This window comes from Agelaius tricolor, unplaced genomic scaffold, assembly GCF_023055355.1.
Source record: "Agelaius tricolor isolate 1412-34295 unplaced genomic scaffold, bAgeTri1.0.p SCAF_35, whole genome shotgun sequence".
In the NCBI taxonomy this organism is placed as follows: domain Eukaryota; kingdom Metazoa; phylum Chordata; class Aves; order Passeriformes; family Icteridae; genus Agelaius; species Agelaius tricolor.
In genome coordinates, this window is record NW_027269295.1 from 4,729,623 (window position 1) to 4,751,936 (window position 22,314).

Genomic DNA, 22,314 nt, shown 5'->3' on the forward strand with positions numbered 1-22,314 from the left:
CTGAGCTCAAAGTCTGGACTCCTTCTCCACACCTGTTGTGCACAAATTCAGATTTGTTACCCCCAGTGCAGTAAGCCAATTATGACGCACTCAAGAGAGACATTGATTATTTATTCCAGAGCTGCACAACTCTGGGTGCTCACTGGGATTCCACAAATCAAGCCATGACAACTATCCAAATCTTTTACTGTTTATACATTTTAGAAAACAAAGGAATTTGTGTTAATTTGCTACAAGTTACATAGTTCTCTTATTAATTATTATTCTATCTTCTATTGGGAAATTATTCTCTCACTAGCCATGCTAATTAGTCCACGTGCTCAGTCTTTTTCTTCTTTTGGGTTGGTGGGTTTCTTGAATTGCCCCTGCTGGAATTACAGTTACTCAGAGCTGATTCAGCCCAGTTGCTGAGTTGGTTTTATAAGTTCCTTCCTTATCTGAGGGGTTCTGCCAAATGTCCTCGTGGTCTGTAAATTCTGCATTCTTTATGCCCCCTATCAGTGCTACATCCTTCTTCCCAAGCTTTTTTAACCTACCCCTGAGATAATTTCAAAATGTCAAACCCTAAACCTTAACAAGGCAATTCTACCAATATGTAATTTGTTTTTCTAACAGCTGGACATCACTTAGAACTTGTTGGCTGTTACGTGTTTAACGGATTAAATCTCCTTTATTGTTGATTAGCCTTGAAAGTACACAAAGATCAAACATCAAAGAACATTCTCTCTTAAAAAAATTTTACGCAACAGTGCCACGCTCAGGACGAGAGGACGTAGTTTCAATCTGTGCCAGAGGAGCTTTAGGTTGGAGATGAAGAGGAATTTCCTCACAAAAATTGTGATTAGACAGTGGAACGGGCTGCCCATGGAGGTGGTGGAATCACTGCCCCTGGAGATGTTTAGGACTGGACGTGGCACTCGGTGCCATGGTCTGCTTGCCAAGGGGGTGTTGGGGCACGGGCTGGACTCGATGATTTCGGAATCCAAAATAATTGATCCCGTGGTTCTGTCACCCATCGCGCCACTCCCAAGATGGCGGCGCAGCTCTCCCGCCACTCCCAACATGGCTGCTGACAGCGCACTGCGCATGCGCTATAACCCCCGCCACCCTCGGGCCCTTCTTGAACGGCGCCACTCTCAAGATGGCGGCGGCGCGCTCTGCGCATGCCCGGTGCGCCCCGCCGCGCCCATCATGGCGGCGCGGCAGTGACCGGCCGGGCGCGGTGGGAGCGAGCGGCGGAGCGGCTCGGCGCGATGATCCCGAGCGAGGAGGTGTCGGCCCGCAGGAGGGAGATCGAGGACAAGCTCAAGCAGGTGGGACTGGGCCTAGGACGCTCTGCGGGCGCTGCCGGGGCCTGGGGCTGGGCCCGGGCCCGCAGCCCCCTGGCGTTGCCGGGCAGACGGGGCTGTGTCTGGAGCTCCTCACCGGGCCGGGGGCGTCCCGGGACCCCTCAAGGCTCTCGTCATCCCCCTCGTGGCTTGGGACTACCCCCAGGTGCTCCTCCGAGGCCTGGTTTGCAGGGTCGGGCCATCTCTGCCCCCCGCTTTGGGCCTGGGTTTCCCCTCTCCGTTCTTGGGAGGATCCGGGGGCTCTCCCGGCAGGTGCAGCCTGTGGGAGCAGCCCTGACCCCTGACAGGCTGTAGTTCCCCCTCTGCCTGGGGCCTTTGGGGACTCAAAGCCAACCCATGCGGTCTGCTGTTCCCCCCATCTGTGGGCTTTAATGCCTTAAAACCAGCCCTCGGTGGCTGCTTTGCATTGGTCTCTTGAGTTCCCGGTGGATTTGGGAGGTGCTAGTGCAACACCTGTGTTGTGCTGTGGCAGGGAAATGTGTGCTGAGTCGTTGTGCCTCAGTGGGAAAAGTGTTAATTTTATTTTGTGCTGATGCTCATGGCATTGAAGGTAAACAATGAATTCATAAACCCCCTGCCTCATTACAGGATGTGTCCCCACATTGGGTTACTTGCCCGGATTTCTGTTAAGAGGTGACAATGTTAAAGTGTGGCCACAGAATCAGCATCAGACCAAACATGGCTTGCAGTAGAGTTTACAAGATTGGTCAAAACCTATGTGTACTGTTTAGTGACTTAAACCTTAGTGTTCAGAATTTAAGAGTCTTTTTCTTCCATCTTGCTCACAGGAAGAAGAAACTCTGTCCTTTATCAAAGAGAGCCTCGAGAAGAGTGACCAGCTCACCAAGAACATGGTAGGGAGGTCCTGATGTTGGGCTTGGCTTTACTTTTTCTTAGATTTTTTAGGTTTATTAGTTTTCAGGGCTGTTGTTGTGCCCATCTGAGGGATGTGGAGCAATGAACCACTTTGGTTTCAGTGACTGGGCAAAGGGGAAACCTGAGAAATGCTTCAATACTGAGCTTCTCTCCTGGTCTGCTGAGGGCTCAGCTGAGCTGTTGGCATCATCTCTGCTACAGTCAGTCCTCTCTCTTGGGGAATAGGTATTATGAGACCTCAGACTAGTTTGTGCAACAGCATCATATTGTTGCTTCATAATTCAAGTTTTGTTTGGAGTTTTATTTTGCAAGTGTTCTGTGTAAAGGTAAAAAAGTAATCATTGTGTTGTAATGGCTCATAAGCCCTCAGCTTATATACTCTGTCCAGTCTTGGTCTCAGTGCTTTAAAAAAGTCATAGAGACACCACCAGAGAAGTGTGGAAAACAAGACATAGGAGTGAATCTCCTAGGAATTACCTTTTGGCCTGGAAAAGGTGACTCTGAGGCAGTCTTTTATGAACTTGCTGTGGTTTCCCAGCTGTCAGAAGCACTATCACAATCCTCTTTAAAAACCAAATGTCTGATAGAAAAGAAGGTTCTCACTTGACTGGTCCTTGTGCAGCTCCTGTTTGGGTCTCAGTGTGGAGCAAAGGGGCTGCTGGTTTGTGCCTTTGCTGCTCTTTCTACATGGGGCACCTCCAGGCAGTTCCTGTGGATTTATTTTCTGTTGGTGAATAGAATTTTGCTTGTCTTTTTTGCTGTCTTGGAACATTATCTTCACTCTTTGCAATCATTTCATTTGGGATTGGCCCATCCCTCTATGGCAGGTGATCTTTTTTGTGATTGTTAATAAAAGTCAGGACATAGAGGGATGGAAACAGCTGCTAAGGAGCCATGGCAAATCAATAGCAGAGCCCAAAAATAAAAGCTAGGCTCTGAAGATCCATGACTTCCCTGCTCCAAGTCCTACCCTCTCCATAGGAAGGAAGTCCTCAGCTGTTGGTTTCTCTCTGGGTGTGTAGGTTTCAATCCTCTCCTCCTTTGAGAGCCGTTTGATGAAGCTGGAGAACTCCATCATCCCTGTCCACAAGCAGACAGAGAACCTGCAGCGCCTGCAGGAGAACGTGGAGAAGACCCTGTCCTGCTTGGATCATGTCATCAGTTACTACCATGTGGCCAAGGACACAGAGAAGATCATCAAGGAGGGGTGAGTTGAGCAGATAAATCCTGCTGGGAGCTTCATCCTGTTGGATTTTTGAGATAGAGGTGGGGGAGCTGACTCCACACACCCTTGGTGTGCTTGGTACCCTTCCCACACTCTTCCCTCATCCCCAGTCCACCCTGACTTGACATTCAGCCATTTCCACAGGCAAAGACAGCTCAGACTCTGCATTGGGATCTCTTCCAGATCTTGCAGAGATGCTCCCATTGCAATCTCCATGAGCACTGGTGGCTTCTCTGTTTTCCTCTGCCCTTTTCCCAAAGGTTTTCCCTGCCCATTGAGGTTGTCACTGCATCCAGGATGTACCAGAGCTGTTCTGGAGCCTCCTGGTCTGGGAGGGTGTTGGATAACTCTTGTCTGAGATGGGATGTGCAGTTCCCTCTGCCTTCCCTCTGCAAGGCTGAGAGTTGTGTGCTGCTCCGTCATCAGTACTTCTGCACTTGCTGTGTGGGTTGGGTATCCTGCTGTGGCACTGAGTGCAGGCAGAAGGGAATTCCATGATCTCCTCCTAGCTGAAGAAAAGGGAATTGAGATTTCCCTTGTTATTGCTATCCTGAGTCTGATTTGGTGCTTTCTTGTTATTGTGTTTGTTTGCTTCTTGGGGCACTACTTTTCATTTCTGGTTTTATTTTTAGCCCCACGGGGAGGTTGGAGGAATACTTGAATTGCATGGACAAAATCCAGAAGGCAGTGGAGTACTTCCAGGACAACAACCCCGACAGCCCGGAGCTGAACCGTGTGGTGGGTGATGGACCTGGAAGCTGTGGATGAGAGGGGGCACACACAGCCCTGCTGCTTGTCCCCTGCTGGGAGAGGCTGTGGGTTTGCTGCCTGGGGAAGGTGGTGTTTGGGCACAGCTGAAAGAATGATTGCTTTGGCTTCTGGGCAGAATTTCTCCTCCTGGCATTTTGCTCTCTCTCTGTTGTGCCGGGAGGACTCTGAAAGCAGCTCTTGCACCTGTGGAGGAGGAGTTGATTGAAACTCCTCCTGAGCAGCTCTTGTCAGTCCTTCAGCTGCTAGAGCAGAATGGGTGATCTGTTTAAATCCCACTTGAACAACTCCCAAGCATTTCTTAAATTTAATTCACTTTAAAAGTCTCTCAGATACAGGTGTGGTTGGACTTTGAAGCCTGCAGTACTTGGCAGTGGTTAGGAAGGATGTTCTCATGCAAAAATACTCCTGAGTGACTGATTACAGAAGTCCTGTTGCTTCTGTCCTGCTGTTTTGTGCCAGAAATCCCTCTTTGAGCGGGGCAAGGAATCCCTGGAGTCGGAATTCCGCAGCTTGATGACACGACACACCAAGCCAGTGCCACCCATCCTGATCCTGGACCTGATCAGTGGGGATGAGGAGATGGACACGCAGGAGGAGATGTCCCTGGAGCACCTCCCGGAGAGCGTCCTGCACGACACCATTCGCATCTCGGGTTGGCTGGTGGAGAACGGCAGGAACCAAGGTGGGTGCTGCTGCCCCTTGGTCCCTGTGGCCACCTGGCAGCATGGCAGGATGAGTGTTGCCTTAGTGGCACCTTTCAGCTGAGTACTTGAGTCTTTCCAGCACCTGAAGATCCTGCTTTTTTTTTGTAGTGAGACTGAAGTGATGGTTTGTGGGTTGAACAGAATGAGCTGTGTAAACAAAGCACAAATTATGTTAATGCAAAGTCTGTCCTGTAGCAAAAATCCACTGCACTTGCACCTGTAATGCCTTGAGATGAAGCTTCAGCTATCCAGTGCTCACGTTTTATAAATGTGCAAGACACTGGGCACTTATTCCCATTTGGGAAATATTTATGACCAGAACTCTTTGTATGAAATATTACCAAGGGCAAGACGGAAAGCAGCACAGACTTTCTTCAGTCTGTACATGTCCCCTTTCCTGTTCTGCAGCATGAAGAACTGCCTAGAGCTTTATAGTCCTTTTATTAACTTTTCCTTCAGGATTGAGTGACTTTGTAGACTTGTACAGGAAATGTGAACTTTCACATTCATGCAGCTCCAAGAATCACCCCCCACCTCACTGATTCACTCCTGAGGGGGGGATTACTGTGCCTACCAAGTGTGATGAACATCCTTAAAAGCTTCTTAGGAATTTTTCCATGATCAAAGGCAACTCATGCATACAGAGCATATTTTATTAGTCAGTTTGCATTCTGCTTTCAAATGACAATCACCTCATTAAATTCCTGAGTGCCCTGAATCCTGAAAAGTGTGTGAAGTCTCTCATGCTGGAAACAGAGCACTTGAATTGACAATGCCTTGCACAAATATCTCCTGTCAGTTCCATCACTTGATAGTGGTGGAATTAATGTTGTGTGTGGTGGGAGGGCTGGAATGAGGATTGCAGGGGAAGGGAGAATAAGTTTTTGAAGGAAATAGGGGATGCTCTGCGAGGGAAGGATGCTGACTTGGGGTCCCACACCAATGCTTGTAAGTCCCTGCAGGGGCACAAAGTGTCTGCTTTACCATATAGTGTTCCCTGTGTGCTTATAATCTCATTTTTACCTTGTCTCCTCAGATTTCATGACAGTTTACTTCCAGATCCGCTCTGTGCAGCTCGACCGCTCCATCAAGGGCCTGAAGGACCATTTCCGTAAGAACAGCTCTTCCTCAGGGGTGCCATATTCCCCTGCCATTCAGAACAAAAGGAAGGACACCCCCACCAAAAAGCCCATCAAGAGACCAGGTGAGTCCCCAAGGAGGGATCACTGCACTGGGTATTAACACATCTTCAGGCCTTCTCATTGCTGAGGTATCTCTGTGTTTAAAATGTGGTTTTAGGACATTTAGGTGAGATTTTGGAGGTAAGCACTTCTCTGCTCTGGATTCAGCATTGGGATTACAGACTCTGTCTGTCTGTCAAGCCATCGAGTCTGTTCTCTGGGTGCTGTAAAGAGAGGCCCTGTGTACATCTCCTTAACAAAGGAGATGAGTAAAAAGAAACTTGAGTGGACTGTAAAAGGATTTGATTTAGAACACCTCAGGTAAAATCCTCAGCCTTGGCATGTGGAATATGGCTGTGCCACAGCAAATAGAAAGCTCATATTTGATAAAACACCTCACATCAATTATTAGCTATGAATAAATTATTATTGTGCCTGAAAGCAAGAAGCCCCCAGGAGTTGAGATGGGGATTAAGTAGGTGCCTACAGAAATGAGATACAGCATTGTCTGAAGTTTAAAAGGCTCTTAAAGCTCTTGCCTCAGCCTGTCTCAGGAAGAGCTATGAATGTGGCTGATGGGTTATTCCTTCTCTCCTCACAATGCAGTTTTGCTGCATTTGATGCAGCTGGTGAGATTGGTCATTCTGGAGTTCGGGAGTGGAAGGCTGGAGTTCCCCTCTCTGGAATGTGCCATCTGGTGGGAGCACAGACAGGAGGAACAGCAAAAGCCAGCACAGGGATATTGATCCTCTGTGTCCCAGCACTCTGTTGTCTCCTCTGTAACAGTGATCACATCAGAAGAGTTCATATTTCTGTAGGTTTACCTGGCCAATACTCCCCTTCCCTATTTTGTCCTGTGTTGTCCAAATACTCTTAGTGGGTTCAGGAAAAGAGTAAGAAATGTGGGTAGGGACTGGGAATGGATGGGATGGGGAAAGGGAGGAAGAAGAAATACCCATTTTAATTGTGTTGTGTTTATTTTTATAATCCTGATGTGAATGCAGTCCTCATCCCAGGTAATGTGTCTGTGTGTGTGTGTGTGTGTGCTGGCCCTGGTGCTCACTCTCTTCACTTCTGTGTGTGGAGAGGCTTTGCTGGGCCTCTTCTTGCTACAGCAGAGGGTGTGCCTGGGATATTTGGAGGGGGAAGGCTGTGGCATCCAGACATCACCCCTGTAGTCTTTTAAAATCAATCTCTGCCATTGCTGCTGTGCCCTAGAGCTGTCCCTGAAAGCTGATGGAATTGATCTGTGAATTTTCCCCTGGCAGCAGAGAACCACTTGGTAAGGCTCAGAGACACTGAAAGGTGCCAGTGGGATTCTGTACTTGAGCCATAGGAAGCTCAGGTTGCAGATGCTTCAGATTTGGTCAACACTTCTCAGTTATCACCTGATTCTGAAAAGGTTCCTGTGTTTTTATTGCTGTGAATTCAGCATGGTCAGCAAACATTTCTGAGCAGCCTCACAAGTGATAGTATCTCCCCTGTGCTCTTAGGTAAAGAGTCAGGGATGGGGGAGATGCTTTTTTTTTATGGGCAGATTATTGAAAAATCCTGGCGATTTTTTAAGAGTTTCAGATCTTGGATGCTCCCATAGAAAGGAACCCATACATTGGAGAGCACAGGTTCCTACAAACAGGACTCCTCCAAAGTGGATGCATTTGGGCATCCAGAATTACTTGTCATGAGGAAAGTCTCAGCTGTAGATATGCCAGAAGATTTTCATGTCTTTATGCCCAGCTCAATTGGATTTTGTGAGATGGAGCAGGTAGAGCATGGTTTGAATGCACTAGGGAGCTGATGGTGCATGAAGGAGAGTGTCTCAAGTGATCCATTGGGCTATTGTAATGTCAAGGAAAAATAGTGGCTCATTTGTCTCAGATCTTCCTGAAGCAGACAGAGAACCAGACTGCAGCTCTTGAAGGACAGTGGGTGTTGAACCTCATACAGGAGCCATCTCTTATGTCTGCTCCATCTCTTATGTCTGCTGAATTATACTTCAGTGAAATTAAAAATGGAGCAAAAGCGTCTTTGGTCACAGATTCACTGTTTTTTCTGCAGTTCCATTAGCTTTCAAGTACAGCTCTTGAGGTGGAGGTCTCACACCACCTTCACACTGACACAGTGGCTCTCTGCAGAGCAACATTATCTGGTGGTGTGTGAGTCCCCTGGGTTTAGCTTTTGTTCAATTTGGACAAAGGTTTTTCTCTGTTCTGTTACTTCATTTCAATAAGTAAAGCCAAGTTCTTCCAATCTGGGTTTCATAAGGGGGTTTTCTGACAGCTCCAACAAGAGACTTGATTTCCTTGGTCCTTGAGGAAGAATATCCCAGTGCACACCCCAATGCACACTTTAACCTGTTGCAAGGGGTAAATAACAAACTAAATCTGATGTGCTATAGCTTTTTTTACCACAAAACAAAGCACAAGAGAAGCTAAAGGGAAGGTGAGGAGCAGGGTAACAAGGCAGAGATAGCCCCAGGGACTGTGTTGAATTCTAGAGAACGTGCTCCATATCCATGTGTTGTTTCAGAGGGTCTTCATCTCTCTGTTCCTGTTTTGTCTGTTGATGTACCCTGTGCTGTCTCCTGTTATTACATCATGCAGATAAAAATCTGACTGCTGGAGATGCTTCTAAAGCAGAGTTGTCTCCTTTTAAGTGACACTTGACAGGTCAAGTTGAGCTGATGATTTGTGGGCTTTTTCTGGTCTTAGTTTGATGTTTGGAATGTCAGCACTCCCTCTCAGAGAGCAGGTGTATTCAGGTTCCCAAATCATCCTGCTGCAAACATATGTGCATCAAATAAAGTTTTTGTGATGCCTGTAGACCCTGTGCTCTCTTTTGGCTTGAGAGCAGCAGGCAGCTCAGCAGCTCTGCACTTTTGGGGAGGGATGGGGCCACCTGGCCTGGCTGCCTACAAAAGCCAGAGGGCATTGTCTGGTTTCATGCAGATTCTTGCAGCTGGTGCTTGAGAAGAGAGGATGTGTTGCCCTGCTGCTTGGATAGAAAACTGCCTAATGGAAGAGAGAAACAAGAGAATGAGTTGCATTTGAAAAAATGTCTCATGCATGCTCAAACCCCACTTCATGGAACAACTGGGCTGCAGAAGCAAAGGTTTCAGGTGTTTTTTGACCTTTGGAGGCTCTTTTCAGACTGCAGGGGAGCTCTTTATCAGTTTCCTTAGTGCTCCAGTGAGGTGGTACCTACAGGCAGGTTGAGTGGCAGAATAAAGAGCCCATTTCTGTTTCCCAGACTGATCACTGCTTGGCTTGAATGTGATGTTTTCATTAGTAGCTGAAACACAGTCCCATTTGGTTAAGGAGCTGCTTAATAGGGGAAAACAATCCTGGAACAAAAACATTTGGCTTCCACCAGAATCCATTAAAGCCTAATTATGATGGCAAGTCAGAGGGATCCAGCAGCACTGAAGTGATGCCCCCAGACACTGAACACTCGGTGTGTGTCAGTAAACACAGGTAATTGTGCTTATGCAAATAAAATGCAGCCTAATCAGCTCCTGAAATTGAGAAAAAGAAGGAAAAAATTGAAAAAGAGAATAAACCATCAAGGGTGGGCTGTGAAAACATCCACTGCATACCTGTGGAGTGGCAGCCTGCTCACAGCAGCAGCCCTTGTACTGTCTGCTTGGTTTTCACACCAATTCACCCTCTATTTTTATTCCTTTGTATTTTTCCCGTCCCCCTAAATGCTTGAAAATGGGAAAGGTGGAAGAACAGTGCCTGAGTTGAGCTGCTCTGCAGCTGCTGGGCCATGGGAGCAGCAGTAAGGAAGAGCCCTCCTTGCTCAGAGGAGCTTGCTGGTGTGCCCAAGCTCTTGAGGTTTCTGGAAGTAGCTAGGAATAAAGTGGAGATGCAGGGTGTGAAAAGCATCAGGAAGCTTGGAAGAAGAGGCATAGCCCTCATTTGATCATCTGGCTGAAGCTTGGGAGCAAATGGATCAGCCAGCAAGGGTGTGAGACTTCCCATCCTTCCCATCTCCCAGGAGTGGGTCAGGGGGGGAGAATTTTCCTGCTAGAAGAAAGTGTTTCATGGATATGATTTTTTTTCTTTCTTTACAAAGTGATTGAGAACACTCTGAGCTGGTAGAAGGACAATATTACCAGTGAAATATTACATTTTGGGAACCATGTTCTGTCATTTAGTAAGTGCACCAGGTTAAGGCAGTTTGGTAATTCAAGGGGAACCTCTCCCTCCTGTTCTCTCCCACTGTCTGGGGGACCTGAAGTTTCCTTTCCTTTGCCATAAATCCTTTTATGGGATGAAGCTGTCCTGCACCCTGGAAGGTTGTTCCAGGGGTGTGCAGCAGTGTGTACCTGGGCTCCCTTCAGCATTTGGGCAGCCAGCACTCACTTCCAGGCTGCACTGGTGGAAGTAGAGATCTTCTGCATGTTTAAAGTATTTATTACTTTATAGCGGAAGAACAATTCTTAATTTTGGCAGCAGCATTTTTATGTTTTTTGGCTTCTTCATTTACTCAGCCCAATTCTGTTTCATTTGGGTCTCCTATAGAAACCCCTTCCACCTCCCCAAAACTTCCAGTTCCCTGTTGTGCAGGCAACAGCAAAGGTCTGCTCTGGGAGGGTGTCAGTGTGCTTGTGATAATTGTAGCTTGTTGCATGACAACTAACCTTTTAATGTGGAAACACTGCCTAGGCTTCAGTTGTCACATTAATGCTTTGTTTTGTGCTTTCCAGCTGTATATCCAGCACTGCCTTTTGTTCAGTTCTGTCTGGTTTTTGTGTGTTTAAAGTATAAATCTTTTAACCCAGTGTTATTTTGTTTTTTCCATGGTTTTAATTGATTTGCAGTTCTTTAGAAGAGAAGTGTCTTGGGGATTAGGGTGGCTTAGTGCAAGTTACACATGGGGGGCAGCATCCATTATTCTGGGATTCCTGTGATGGGAATTGCTGCTGCAAAAAAAGCCCAGAGGTTGTCACCCTTTTACTGCTTCCTGTACCATTCCTTGTCTTGGCTCTGGGGCTCCTGCTGGCTCTTTATTGATTATGCTCAGAAAATACCCCTCAGAAAGGTACCTCTTACTAAGTGACTGCAGCTATGGCTCCGAGGAGCAGGCAACATGTTGCCAGACAGGAATTGTCCATATGCAAAGCCCCACTTCCACAGCTGAGGAAAAGCAGCAAACCCTCTGTGCTTGGATGCAGAGCACCAACTTCAATAAACCCTTTACACAGAAGGGAGCTTCATGCCTTCCCTTCTCTGGTTGTGTTTATCACTCAGCCATGTTGTGCTGTGTCTCCAAACTGATTCTGTATCCCTGGCTGGAATTTATGCCCCCAGCCTCAAAGCAGGGCAGCATTCTGGAAATGCCATTGTATCTGCATACTTGGACAGGAGTTTGGGGTTCACATTCCTGTGCTGAGCATCCTCATTGCTGCCCAGCATCCTCTTGCTGGGCCCAGGTGACTTGCTGGTGGAGGGCTGGTGTTCTGGGTTTGTTTTCTTTCACTCATTTTCTAGGTCTTCTTGTTTCTTCTCTCTGGTTCTGGTGACAGGCACGATCCGTAAGGCTCAGAACCTTCTGAAACAGTACTCTCAGCATGGTCTAGATGGGAAAAAGGGGGCCTCTAACCTCATTCCTATGGAAGGTAATCACAGCTCGAGCTACTTCACCCTTGACTTTCTCTGTGTATCAGCCTTGCTTTCCCAGGTGGGGCTTCCATTAGTTCAGTGCTTGGTGGAACACCATTGGATTGGGGAACCAAAGAGATGCTGGAACCAAAGCGATGGTGGAACCAAATTATTTTTGTTTTATTTATTCTATTTATTCAGAATTTACTATCTGAATTTCAAATTCTCCATAAACATGAGTAGAGGTGGAGAGGAATATTACCTTAACATTGACCCACCACAGCCACCTGGGTAATGGAAGCTCTGCTAACATCTGCTTGTGGTGTTCCTGTTCTCTTTTCTTTTTGCCTGGACTTTGAGACATTCAGTTTCCTAGTGACCTTTCCAAACCTGATGCTGAAGTGTTGGACCACAGGTAGCTCAGTGCATTGTGCCTGTACATCTTTTCTGTGCAGACCTGCCTGAATGGTTGACTCCTGTTTTCTGACCTCCTCTGCTCCTAGAGGTTGTGCTGGATAAGGGAGAAGATGCTTCAAAGCATCTCTAAGATATTCCTGCCTCCTGCTATGATTCCATCCTAAGCAGGTCTCTTTGGCACCTGTGCTGTAGCTGCTAAACCCCAGATGGTGACTAACATCACTCACATGGGGGAAAATCCTCATGATGAGCAGGAGAGGGCCTTTGAGTTTGGATTTTTAATGGTTGTGGGTAAAAATTGGACTCTGATGCCTGCAATACCATTCAGAACATATGGCAGGAGGTTCAAGGGACTCTTATGGTCCAAGAAACAACTGAACTCACACTTCTCATCAGGTTTCAAAGGGTTGCTACTGCTATATAGCCCAACAAAAGGATTTGGTCAGGAAGCATTCCTGGGACTGTAGGGAAATAGATGTCCACCAGATCAAATAAGCCAGGCTTGAAGCAGCTTCCAGCCAGAGTGAGCATCCTTGCTGTGACCACCCTGGATAAATTGCGCCTTCTGTTTGTGCCGGCTGCCATCTCATAGGTCATGAGCATGACTTACGCGTTAAGCACCTTTGCGATGCCCTGGGCGACAAGCACGGGCCGGCTGTGGGTAAGTACTGGGGTGGCACTGGGAGCCAGCTGTCCCCCCTGCTTCCCTGGGCTGTGTGTTCCACTCTCATGGTGCAGCCAGGGCTGTTCCTGAAGCATGAGCCTCCTCTGGCTAAGAAGCTCTGGCTTTTCTCAGTAGAATTCACTGCTACTAATCACAACCCCAAAGCCCTCAGACAAGGAGCCCAACTTTGTCCAGTCAAAGGTCACCATGCTGAGGGACAATTTCCTGTAGGTGGCTGCTGGCCTGTTGGTGCTGAAGCAAAGGGAGCAATGCAGCACATGCTACAGTGCACCACTGCACAGCAGGCAGTCTGTGTCTCCTCTGCTGACCAAAACTTCTGAAATATCAACCTGAGGGACCTGTCAGCATGGGGCAGAATTGGTCATTTTTCCATCAAAAGTCTCTGTGAGGAGACAAGCAGCAGCCTATAGCTTAGAGAAGGCCTCTCTGTGTCATCTTACTGTCTTGCAGGATGGGGTCTGTCTGTCCTGCAGACAAATCCAGCAGTGGTTGGCACAAGTTGGTGCTGGCCCTTGTATCACTTCTCATGCCTACCACGTAGGATCTTTGATGGATCTTTGACTGAGATATTCATATTCTAGGATGAGATATTTGCATTTGTATGCAGCATTGTGTGGCAGATAACTTACCTAGCTGTGCTGATATTCCTGCTTCATAAGATGTAAATGTTCATCAGCCTGGTTTTTTATCTTGTTTCTGCAAGTGGGAAGAAGCTGCCTTCCAGGACAGCCTTTATTTCCCAGAAATGTTGATGCCAAATGGCAGTTCTTCATCTGCATGACGGATGGAGATAAGGAATTCTAAAAATACAAGCAGAGATGTTGAATAATTCACCTCAGACCTTCCTGAGTTTAGTACTCTGTGTTCAAGCCCTTGATTAAATTTAGTCTGTGTCCCAGAAGAGCTCCAAACTTCACTGCTGTCACGAGGCTGGAAAGAGGTGGTGCCCTGATGTGCATTTCCTGAGCTGCAGGTGGCTTTTCCTGCCTTCTGCAGGGTACTCAGAGATTCCCACACACAAACCCAGGGCAGGAGTGGTGAGAAGATGACTCTTGTTCTCACACACGATGGGTGCAAAGCCAGAATCAGCTTTCCCAGAAGAACCTCGTGCTCCTTGTGTAAACCAAAGGCATCTTGCCCTTGCAGGGAGGGACGACGTCTTCGACATCGAGATCGACGCGTACATCCACTGCGTCAGTGCCTTTGTCAAGCTGGCCCAGAGTGAATACCAGCTCCTGACAGAAATTGTCCCAGAGCACCACCAGAAGAAGACCTTTGATTCTCTCATCCAGGTCAGTTGAGCCTCTGTTGAGGCTGTTGAGGGAGCCAGGGCCTGCACAGAGCCTGGAGAACATGTGCTCACTGGTACCCCAAATGATGCATCAGCCAGTCATCAGGAATGGGTGTCCTGCACTGAGCCCTTTGTGCTGCCTGGGCAGAAATCCTGTTCCTTCCTCATGAGTCTCTGGCTTTGTTGCAGGAGTCATTGGATAACTTGATCATGGAGGGTGATAACATTGTCTCAGCTGCCCGGAAAGCCATCATCCGACATGACTACTCAGCTGTGCTCACAATCTTCCCCATCCTGAAGCATCTCAAGCAGATGAAGCCAGAATTTGACCAGGTCTTGCAGGTAAATGTGATGGGATTGGAGAGGGTCCTGTGGCTTGTGTTATCTGGAGAACTTTTTGCAATGGATTATCACAGTGGCTTTGAGCAAAGCCATGCTGCTTCTGTCCCCCAGTATGGACTGTAGTTATACAAATGCACCTTGCTCCCTTCTGAGCTGGTGAAGCAGCAACTCAGCATCTCTCAGCAGCAGCTCTTTTCAGTTCAAGTCCTGACCCTGATGGACCACCACGATATCTTCCCTTTCTGCTTGCAGAATGTGGGATTTCATGTGTTGTTGATGGTGCTGTAAATATTCTTCTGGCATATGGGGAACTGAGAATGAGATGCTGGGGTGGGGGATGAGGTAGGGTAGGTGCTGGTGGAAGTTCAGATACTTTTTATTTTCCTTTTCTGATCTATTGTGGAACTATTCCAGGGAACTGCAGCAGGCACTAAGAACAAACTGCCAGGGCTGATCACTTCCATGGAGACCACTGGTGCAAAGGCACTGGAAGAGTTTGCAGACAACATTAAGGTAGGATTCTCCTCAGTGGTCTCTGATCAGGCTTGGAAGAGGGTTTTTGGGGCAAAACCCCTAGTTTAGCTTTCAGCTTTCCATGATACCGAGTAGTTTCTGACTGAAGCAGGAACTTGCTGGATTGCTTTGGTATTTGGGTCAAATACCAAATGCTTGGTGCTGGTTTCAAACACAGAAGGCCATTGCCCAAGATCCTTAGCAGGGATCCTACACATAATTTGATGTGTGCATCCAGGCCTCTGCAAATACCAAGTCCATCTCAGAATTAATGCTGTTTAAACAGAAAGGAAAATTGCTGCCTTGAAAGGTTTTGGAGGACTCATGTTAAGCTGTTCCTGTGTAAGATGGGCTTGGTGAGTGGTAGGTGAGCTGAAGGTGTGATGGTCACATGAACAGAGCCCTGAGGTTCTGAGCTGCTGGTGCCTGGCAGCTCTGGTTTCTGAGCACCAGGAGATGGCACTCCAAGAGCTGGGCCTGAGGGTGTTGGGAGTGGCTGGCTGAAGCCTTCAGCTCACTTGTAGCAGCAGTTGTATTGTAGGTGTGTTCCTCTTCCATGCTCACCTTATGTCTCTCTGTTCCCTTTTTAGAATGATCCAGACAAGGAGTACAACATGCCAAAAGATGGGACAGTGCATGAACTCACCAGCAATGTACGTGGTGATGATTTGAACCATCCTTTGTGGAAAACAGCTTCTGAAGGAGTTTTAAAAAGAGCAGTAGGGAGACTTCCTAAATTAAGCTGTCTTGGCATTAACAATTACACAATTTTCATGGCAGGATGAGCTGGTGACTCTTGCTCAGCCATGATGGGACTGTGTGTGGAAAACCCAGCAGTTCAGAGGAGTGTAGTGATTTGTTCTTGAATGTCTCTAAGTGTGGGGGGACAAGTGGTTCTTCATGATCCTTAATAGCAGAGCACAGGAGATGTAATGTTGGTTGCTCCTAAATTCCCTCCTTTGCCTCCAGGCCATCCTTTTCCTACAGCAATTACTGGATTTCCAGGAGACAGCAGGTGCCATGCTGGCATCACAAGGTACATACATGCATGGGGCTTGCTTGGGCATGCACTTCCTTCCTCAGATTCCCTGGACATCTTCCCTGAAGTGACCAAACCTCAACATGCACTGTGAGCTTGTTCTCCTCCTGTCCTTCCCCCTGTGGTTTGTCTTGTCCTCTGATCTGCCTTGACCACATAGTTGATTGTCTGGAGAATTCCAAGGGATGCAGAGTTCCCTGCTCCTGGCAGGTACAATGGGGATGGTGTTTACTGCTGGTGTGCTCTGAGAGGGGATGCCTGGGTCTTTTAGCTCCAAGTGCTGTGTGACTGTACTGGAGTGAGGGTGGCTGCTCCAGCTGGGCTCTGTGTGTGAGCAGCACCATCCTCTGCTCAGAGTACAACAGCAGCAGCAAGAATCTCCTCAGCCTTGAGACATGGGCACACTGAGACTCTGGAGCCATTTGTGCATCCTGTCAGAGAGACAAGTTTTAGTTTTGCTCTCCAGGCTGCTGAAGAGACCCACTGGAAATAAATGCATAGATCAGAAGCTGAGAGTTGCTCGGTGTAGCAGGGCGGTGCTGCTTATCAGCTGCAGTGGGATTCTTGGTTCTGAGCAGAGCAGCAACTCCAGGCTCTCCAGTGAGCTCTTAGCAGAGCTTGTGCTTTCAAGGAGGTTGGAATAGAGCAGACTGGAGATTCAGGGGGCATAGGGCCCTGAGGAGGCACAGACTGGAGAGGGTTAAAGAGCCCATTAGAAGCAGAGGTAGGAGGAAGCTCAGAGCTGCCTCCAGACTGTTACTTGCAAAGTTCTATTTGGAAATTTTTGCTAATTCTAAATCAATTCAAACTAGGATGTTTCTGCTTTTTCCCCATCTCTTCTAGCACTGCCTTGTGCCTTTTCCACTTGCAGGCTTACTGTGCTCAGGCCCTTCTGGGCCTTGGCTCTCTCTCCTTGGCCAAAGAATTGGTCTGAATTTTTTCTTGGAACAACCAACTGTTTCCCATGTTGTGCCCTGAATGGTGATGTCAGCACTGTTTGGAAGTCTTGACATGTTGTCTTGCAGTGAGATCTCTCTTAGCTGATTGAAAAGTCAGCATAGATTTGAGGTAGCTTTGCCTTGAAAGTGGGTTTGGACTGACTTGGAATGAGGTGGTGTGCTAAATACAACCAATGACAATGCAAACAATGTCTCCAGCAGGGGAAGGAGGTTGGACTCTGCCTTTCCTCTGTGATCTCCATTCCATTTGTGGCCTTGGAGGGACTCCTGCCTGCTCTCCTGTGCACCTGCTGTGGCTGCTCTGTGTTAATATCTGCTTTGTTCTCAAAGGAATGGTGGTCTCTAACCTGTCTTTTTGCACTTTTGCATTTCTTTTTCTCTCTCATCCCTCCCCTTTTCTCTCTGCTCTGCCTAATCTCTGTAGTTCTTGGGGACACATACAATATTCCTTTAGATCCCAGAGGTAAGCAAACTTACCACACCTACCTGTTCATATTGCCTCGGACTCTGGTGATGTATGTTAATTCTTTATCCTCCAGCAGTTGTAAATAAATTAACACATAATTGAAAAGGGGGAAAAGGGGAGGGTAAATAATCCTTGCCAGTGGGCTGGAGAGAATAGGGAGGGCTTGTCAGCAGCAGACAATGAGGGATGCCACAGGAGCTGAAACAGGCTCAAGACACTCTGATGGCACTGACTCTCTTTGGCACAGGTGGCAGATTGGCCCAGCTGGTGTCATGCTTTATCCCACGTGCACTCAGCTCCTTATTGTCCAGCTCCCAGCAACAGGAGCTCGAGGCCTTTCCCATGGGGTGCTGCTGAACTCAGACCACCCGAGCTGGGTCTGGCTGCCAAACTCTCTGGAGGGGGCAGGAGGAGGTGGCCACCCCACGTGTCCTGTGGGCCCCATGCCCACAAGCCCTCGAGGGCAGAAAGGCATCTCCAGACAGAGGAGCATGTGCCAGCCTGGAGTCTCTGCTGCCTGCAGGGGCAGCCTCCCAGAGCCAGGCAGGCCTTGTCAGCAACCATGGGGATGGCTGAAGCTTTCCAGAGCCCTTCTGCTTGTTTCAATTACTGTTGTGTGCTTGCTGTTAACAGCTTCAGCTCATTGTTCTCTGATTGCCAGTTTCTAGTGCTTACCAACACTTTTCAGGCTGGGGGAATGGATGGGGAGAAGGAGTTTAATGATTCTTTCTGATCAAAAGGATGTTCCTTGAGCACCTAGAAGGAAAGGAGATATTTCTGCCAGGGTGCTGTGCATTTGATGCAGACACAAGGACTGAGGGTGCAGAGCTCTTGCCCCCTCAGCCTGGATGAGCTGCTGACAGTGGGCTCTGGAGCAGGAGCTATTTCACTGTCAGTAGGAGTTAATTCCATAGCAACAGGGATGAGGAATAGAGGCAGGCTGACCACACACACCCCTCTTCCCAGGGCATGTTAACTGGCCTAAGACTTTCTTTTCAGAGACCAGCTCCTCAGCCAGTAGCTACAGCTCAGAGTTCAGTAGGAGGCTGCTGAGCACCTACATCTGTGAGTACCCTGCACACCTTGGATGCCTTAGGATTTTAGCTTCTGTATTTTTCATATATTTGTAAACCTGCAGTTCTTTAGTGTTTTACTCTAAACTCCACATACAGTGTTAGCTGCTGCTTTCCCAGTTTGGTCAGACAGAACAATTCCTCTCCAGGCCTGGGAATCAAGGACACCTCACTGTCTCAGGCCCCAAGAAATGTAAACAAAAGTGAGTTGGGGAGGAGCAAACTTTGGGTAAATTACTTCATTACCTAAAGTTGTAATTGGAAGATTAACCCCCAATGTGCAAACAGACCAAACATAAAAGTATGAAAACCCATGACCCTGTCCATTTTTGGGTGCAGCCCCAAAGTAAGGGGGGGGGGGGGGGGGGGCTGAAATGTACCTGAAGGCCCTTCAATAAATATAACTGCTTTTTATTCTTTTAATTTTGTTGAGCCTCTGTTTTTAGGTAGCCCCTAGAAGGCATCAGCTTTCTGCATGTGCCCCATGGACATGCCTTCACTGGGCTCATTCCTGGGTGAAGAGCACAGGCTGTGTCTCTTCTCCATGGGATCTTTCCACATTTGAGCTGGAGTCTGATTAAAAAAGGGTCAGACTGGGAGTTTGGCTGTTCCCTTAAACCATTGTCACCTTCAACCCCATGAAGGCTCCCAGCTGCCAAAGGGGAGGTTAAGAAAGTGACATCAGTGGTTTCTCTTTCTATTAAAATGGAGAGCAGGTCCTTCAGCTTCTGAGACCTGAACTTGCATTGTAGCAGGTTCTGGGGGTTCCTCTGAACCCAAAGTGCACCTCCATTGCCATGGCATGGAAGGCAGCATTTTGCAGAGTGGCTCTGCTGAAGAAAATCTGTGTAAGGACTGTTAAGTACATGTGATTGTAGCCTTTGTACAGGCAGTCAGACCTGTGCTGTTCACTTTGCTGTGGGTCTGCAGCTTGGTTTCCTTTGTCAATAATAAGTTTCAGTGCAAAACTTCTTGTTCTGTGTTTTTCCCTCTTTAAGGCAAAGTTCTGGGCAACCTGCAGCTTAACCTGCTTAGCAAATCCAAGGTTTATGAAGACCCAGCTTTGAGTGCCATTTTTCTCCATAACAACTACAACTACATTCTGAAATCTCTGGAGAAGTAAGTGTGTGCCCTGAGTGAATGTCCCTCAAGTCCAAGGCTGATTGGATGGTTTTTGAGCAGAGCTCTGCATTTACTTGCTGGCCTCATATCTGCTTTTTCTTCCATCCTTGAAAACTGCCTCTTTGAAGGTTTTGCAGCATTATAAACATCACATTACCTGAGAGTGGAAGATAAAAGCATTAGGAAATGCCTTAGGTTTTAGAGAATCCTTTGATCTTGGGAGGATTAAGGATGTGACTGTGGAAAGTAACTCTGAGTTGCTTCTGTCTCCCAGTTTGCACATTTCAAGGAACATTTTATTGTGAAGGGCTGAAAGGAGCTTGTTGATGGGGGTTGAAATGCTGCCATCCTGAGAGCAGCCTGGAAAGCAGCTGGCTCAGGTGCTTCCTCAGGTTTCCTGCTCTTCCAGGTCTGAGCTGATCCAGCTGGTGGCTGTGACACAGAAAACAGCTGAGAGGTCCTACCGGGAGCTCATTGAGCAGCAGATCCAGACCTACCAGCGCAGGTCAGTGACATCCTCTGCCTCTGCCTTGCTTTTGGCATTTTGGGAGCTCTTTGGGAGCTGCTGGAGCAGTGGGAGGGATTCACCTAAACCAGAAATTTGGCTAAAACCAAAGCAGAGTATGTTTGGTTTCCAAGCAATTAATCCATCCTGGGAAGGGGTGACTCTGGGAAGTTTTGGGGTCTGTATTGTCTGAGTTGGCCTTTGGGTCACAGGTGAAGACAGAGGTGCTCTGATAGAGGTGTGAGTAACTCTCTGCTTCTCTCCCATCTCATTGCACATGCAGCTGGTTGAAGGTGACAGATTACATCTCTGAGAGAAACCTGCCTGTCTTTCAACCAGGAGTGAAGGTGAGAGGATGGGCAAGGATGGGCTTGACACAAGAGAAGTTGTCAGAAACACCATCTCCTTTGTCATAAAAAATTCTCAGAAACCTCCTTTATATCTCATGCCTGTATCACTCTGCAGAGTGACTACTGTGGCTGGCACAGGTGGACAGCAGCAGTGCCTTCTGATCTCCCCTGCCCTAGATTCATCAAGTCTTTCAATCTCTGCCTCCATTCTTACATCTTCACCTGAGCAGATGCCTCTATTTTGGATTTTCAAAACCCTGAGACCTTCCCTTGGAAAGGGCTGGAAGCATGAAGAGGTCTATTTGATGTGTGTTCTGGCTGAAAATTATCCTTGTTAACTCTACTTCAGCTGGGGTGGGGTGTGCTGCTCTCTGCACCTCTCTCCTCACTGCTGTAGGAGAGGGAATCCAAACCAAGTACTGGATATGGCTTAGGTTGGATGGGGAGCTGTGGGCAAAGATTGATGTTGGATATTTATTTCTGGAGATGAAATAAGATGCTTTCCCTCCTTGTTGCAGCTCAAGGACAAGGAGAGGCAGATGATAAAGGAGCGCTTCAAGGTAAGGAGGTGTTGGGTGGTGTCAGAACATCCCTGGTTGATTGGGACACAGATCTGCTTGAGGAGGAGACCTCTGGTGATCAGCAGGGGAGGGAAGGAGCATCAGACTCCGATTGCAGATGGGATGTTCACTGAGTTTCTCTTTGGACAGGGTTTTAATGATGGGCTGGAGGAGCTGTGTAAGATCCAGAAGGCCTGGGCAATCCCAGACGTGGAGCAGCGGGACAAAATCCGCCGGGCACAGAAAACCATTGTGAAAGAGACCTATGGTGCCTTTTTGAGCAGGTGAGACCTCCTGCAGCACTGTCCACTCCTCTTTGGGTTTACTGAGGTCTTTGGGGCCTTGCATAGCCTGAGCAAACCACTTTTCTATTGTCCTGTCTTAGCTTTTCTGCTTTGCACACTCAGACATCCCCAAGCTGACCTTGAGTACTCACAGACATCTGCTGTCGCCCTGATTCCTTGGTCAGTGAGCACAAAGCCCTGAGCCACCCTGGGCTGTTCATGTAAAACTTGTGAGGCCAGTTGTAACCAGGTCACTTGCTCTGCACAGGATACTCTGTCACTCGAGTGGGGTGTGCTGGAGCTGATTTGTGATAGAGGAGGGACCAGTGGGTCTCTTTGCTGTGTTCCAGTTGTTTGTCACCTGTTTTCTTTTGTAGATTTGGCAACGTGCCCTTCACCAAGAACCCTGAGAAATACATCAAATACCAGGTTGACCAGGTGGGGGAGATGATTGAGAAGCTGTTTGACACGTCAGCATAAAATTTCAGCTGTTGTGAACTCTCCAGCTGCCAAGTACAAGCCAGTGCTCTCTCAGCAACCCTTGGGACTCCCTTCCCTTCTCCCCTGCCCCATTGTGGTGGGCAGGGTGTTATACTTGTATTTATCAGATTTATAAACCTGTGGAAACACTAACTCCTGGCTGTCTTTGCTCTGGATCCATGGGATAAGGCAAAGTCTGCCCTTTGGTCTCCTGTTGTGGCACATCCACTTCACCTGGGTTTGTGTTAATGCCTTGATGTGCAGCAGACATGGGGAGTGTGTTTAAAAACAAAAAGAAAGAAAAATACATGACCAAACAAAACCTGTATGGGTAGAGCCCTTAAGGGCAGGAAGCTGTGAGCTCCAAATGGTGCCACCTGCTTCACTGATGAATTTTGGGAATCTCAGTTCTGTAGGATCCCAAATTATTTTCACATTGTTAATCTCAGCTGTTATTTAGTTCAGTCACAGGGCTCAGTGATGAATCTGAGGTTTGGGGGTGCCTGGCAGGGCTGC

The 22,314-nt window shown here is 47.8% G+C and overlaps 1 protein-coding gene across 10 annotated transcripts; it reads left to right on the plus strand.

The window, feature by feature from the left end:
• Positions 1-1,157: 1,157 nt before the first annotated feature.
• On the plus strand, positions 1,158-21,951 carry EXOC7 (exocyst complex component 7). 10 transcript variants are annotated; one of them, XM_071452564.1, is made up of 22 exons: positions 1,158-1,313; positions 2,138-2,203; positions 3,248-3,432; positions 4,083-4,188; positions 4,681-4,903; positions 5,962-6,129; positions 7,111-7,122; positions 11,637-11,729; positions 12,722-12,790; positions 13,961-14,106; positions 14,295-14,447; positions 14,862-14,960; positions 15,551-15,613; positions 15,930-15,996; positions 17,383-17,421; positions 18,424-18,489; positions 19,496-19,616; positions 20,029-20,124; positions 20,408-20,471; positions 20,993-21,034; positions 21,185-21,318; positions 21,696-21,951. In XM_071452564.1, exons 1-22 carry the CDS (start codon positions 1,164-1,166, stop codon positions 21,796-21,798), a joined length of 2,265 nt encoding a protein of 754 aa, XP_071308665.1. In that variant the 5' UTR covers positions 1,158-1,163; the 3' UTR covers positions 21,799-21,951. The 10 variants fall into 10 exon arrangements, with proteins under 10 accessions (XP_071308665.1, XP_071308667.1, XP_071308669.1 ...); XM_071452566.1 differs by lacking the exon at positions 17,383-17,421; XM_071452568.1 differs by lacking the exon at positions 12,722-12,790.
• The last annotated feature ends 363 nt before the right edge of the window (positions 21,952-22,314 follow it).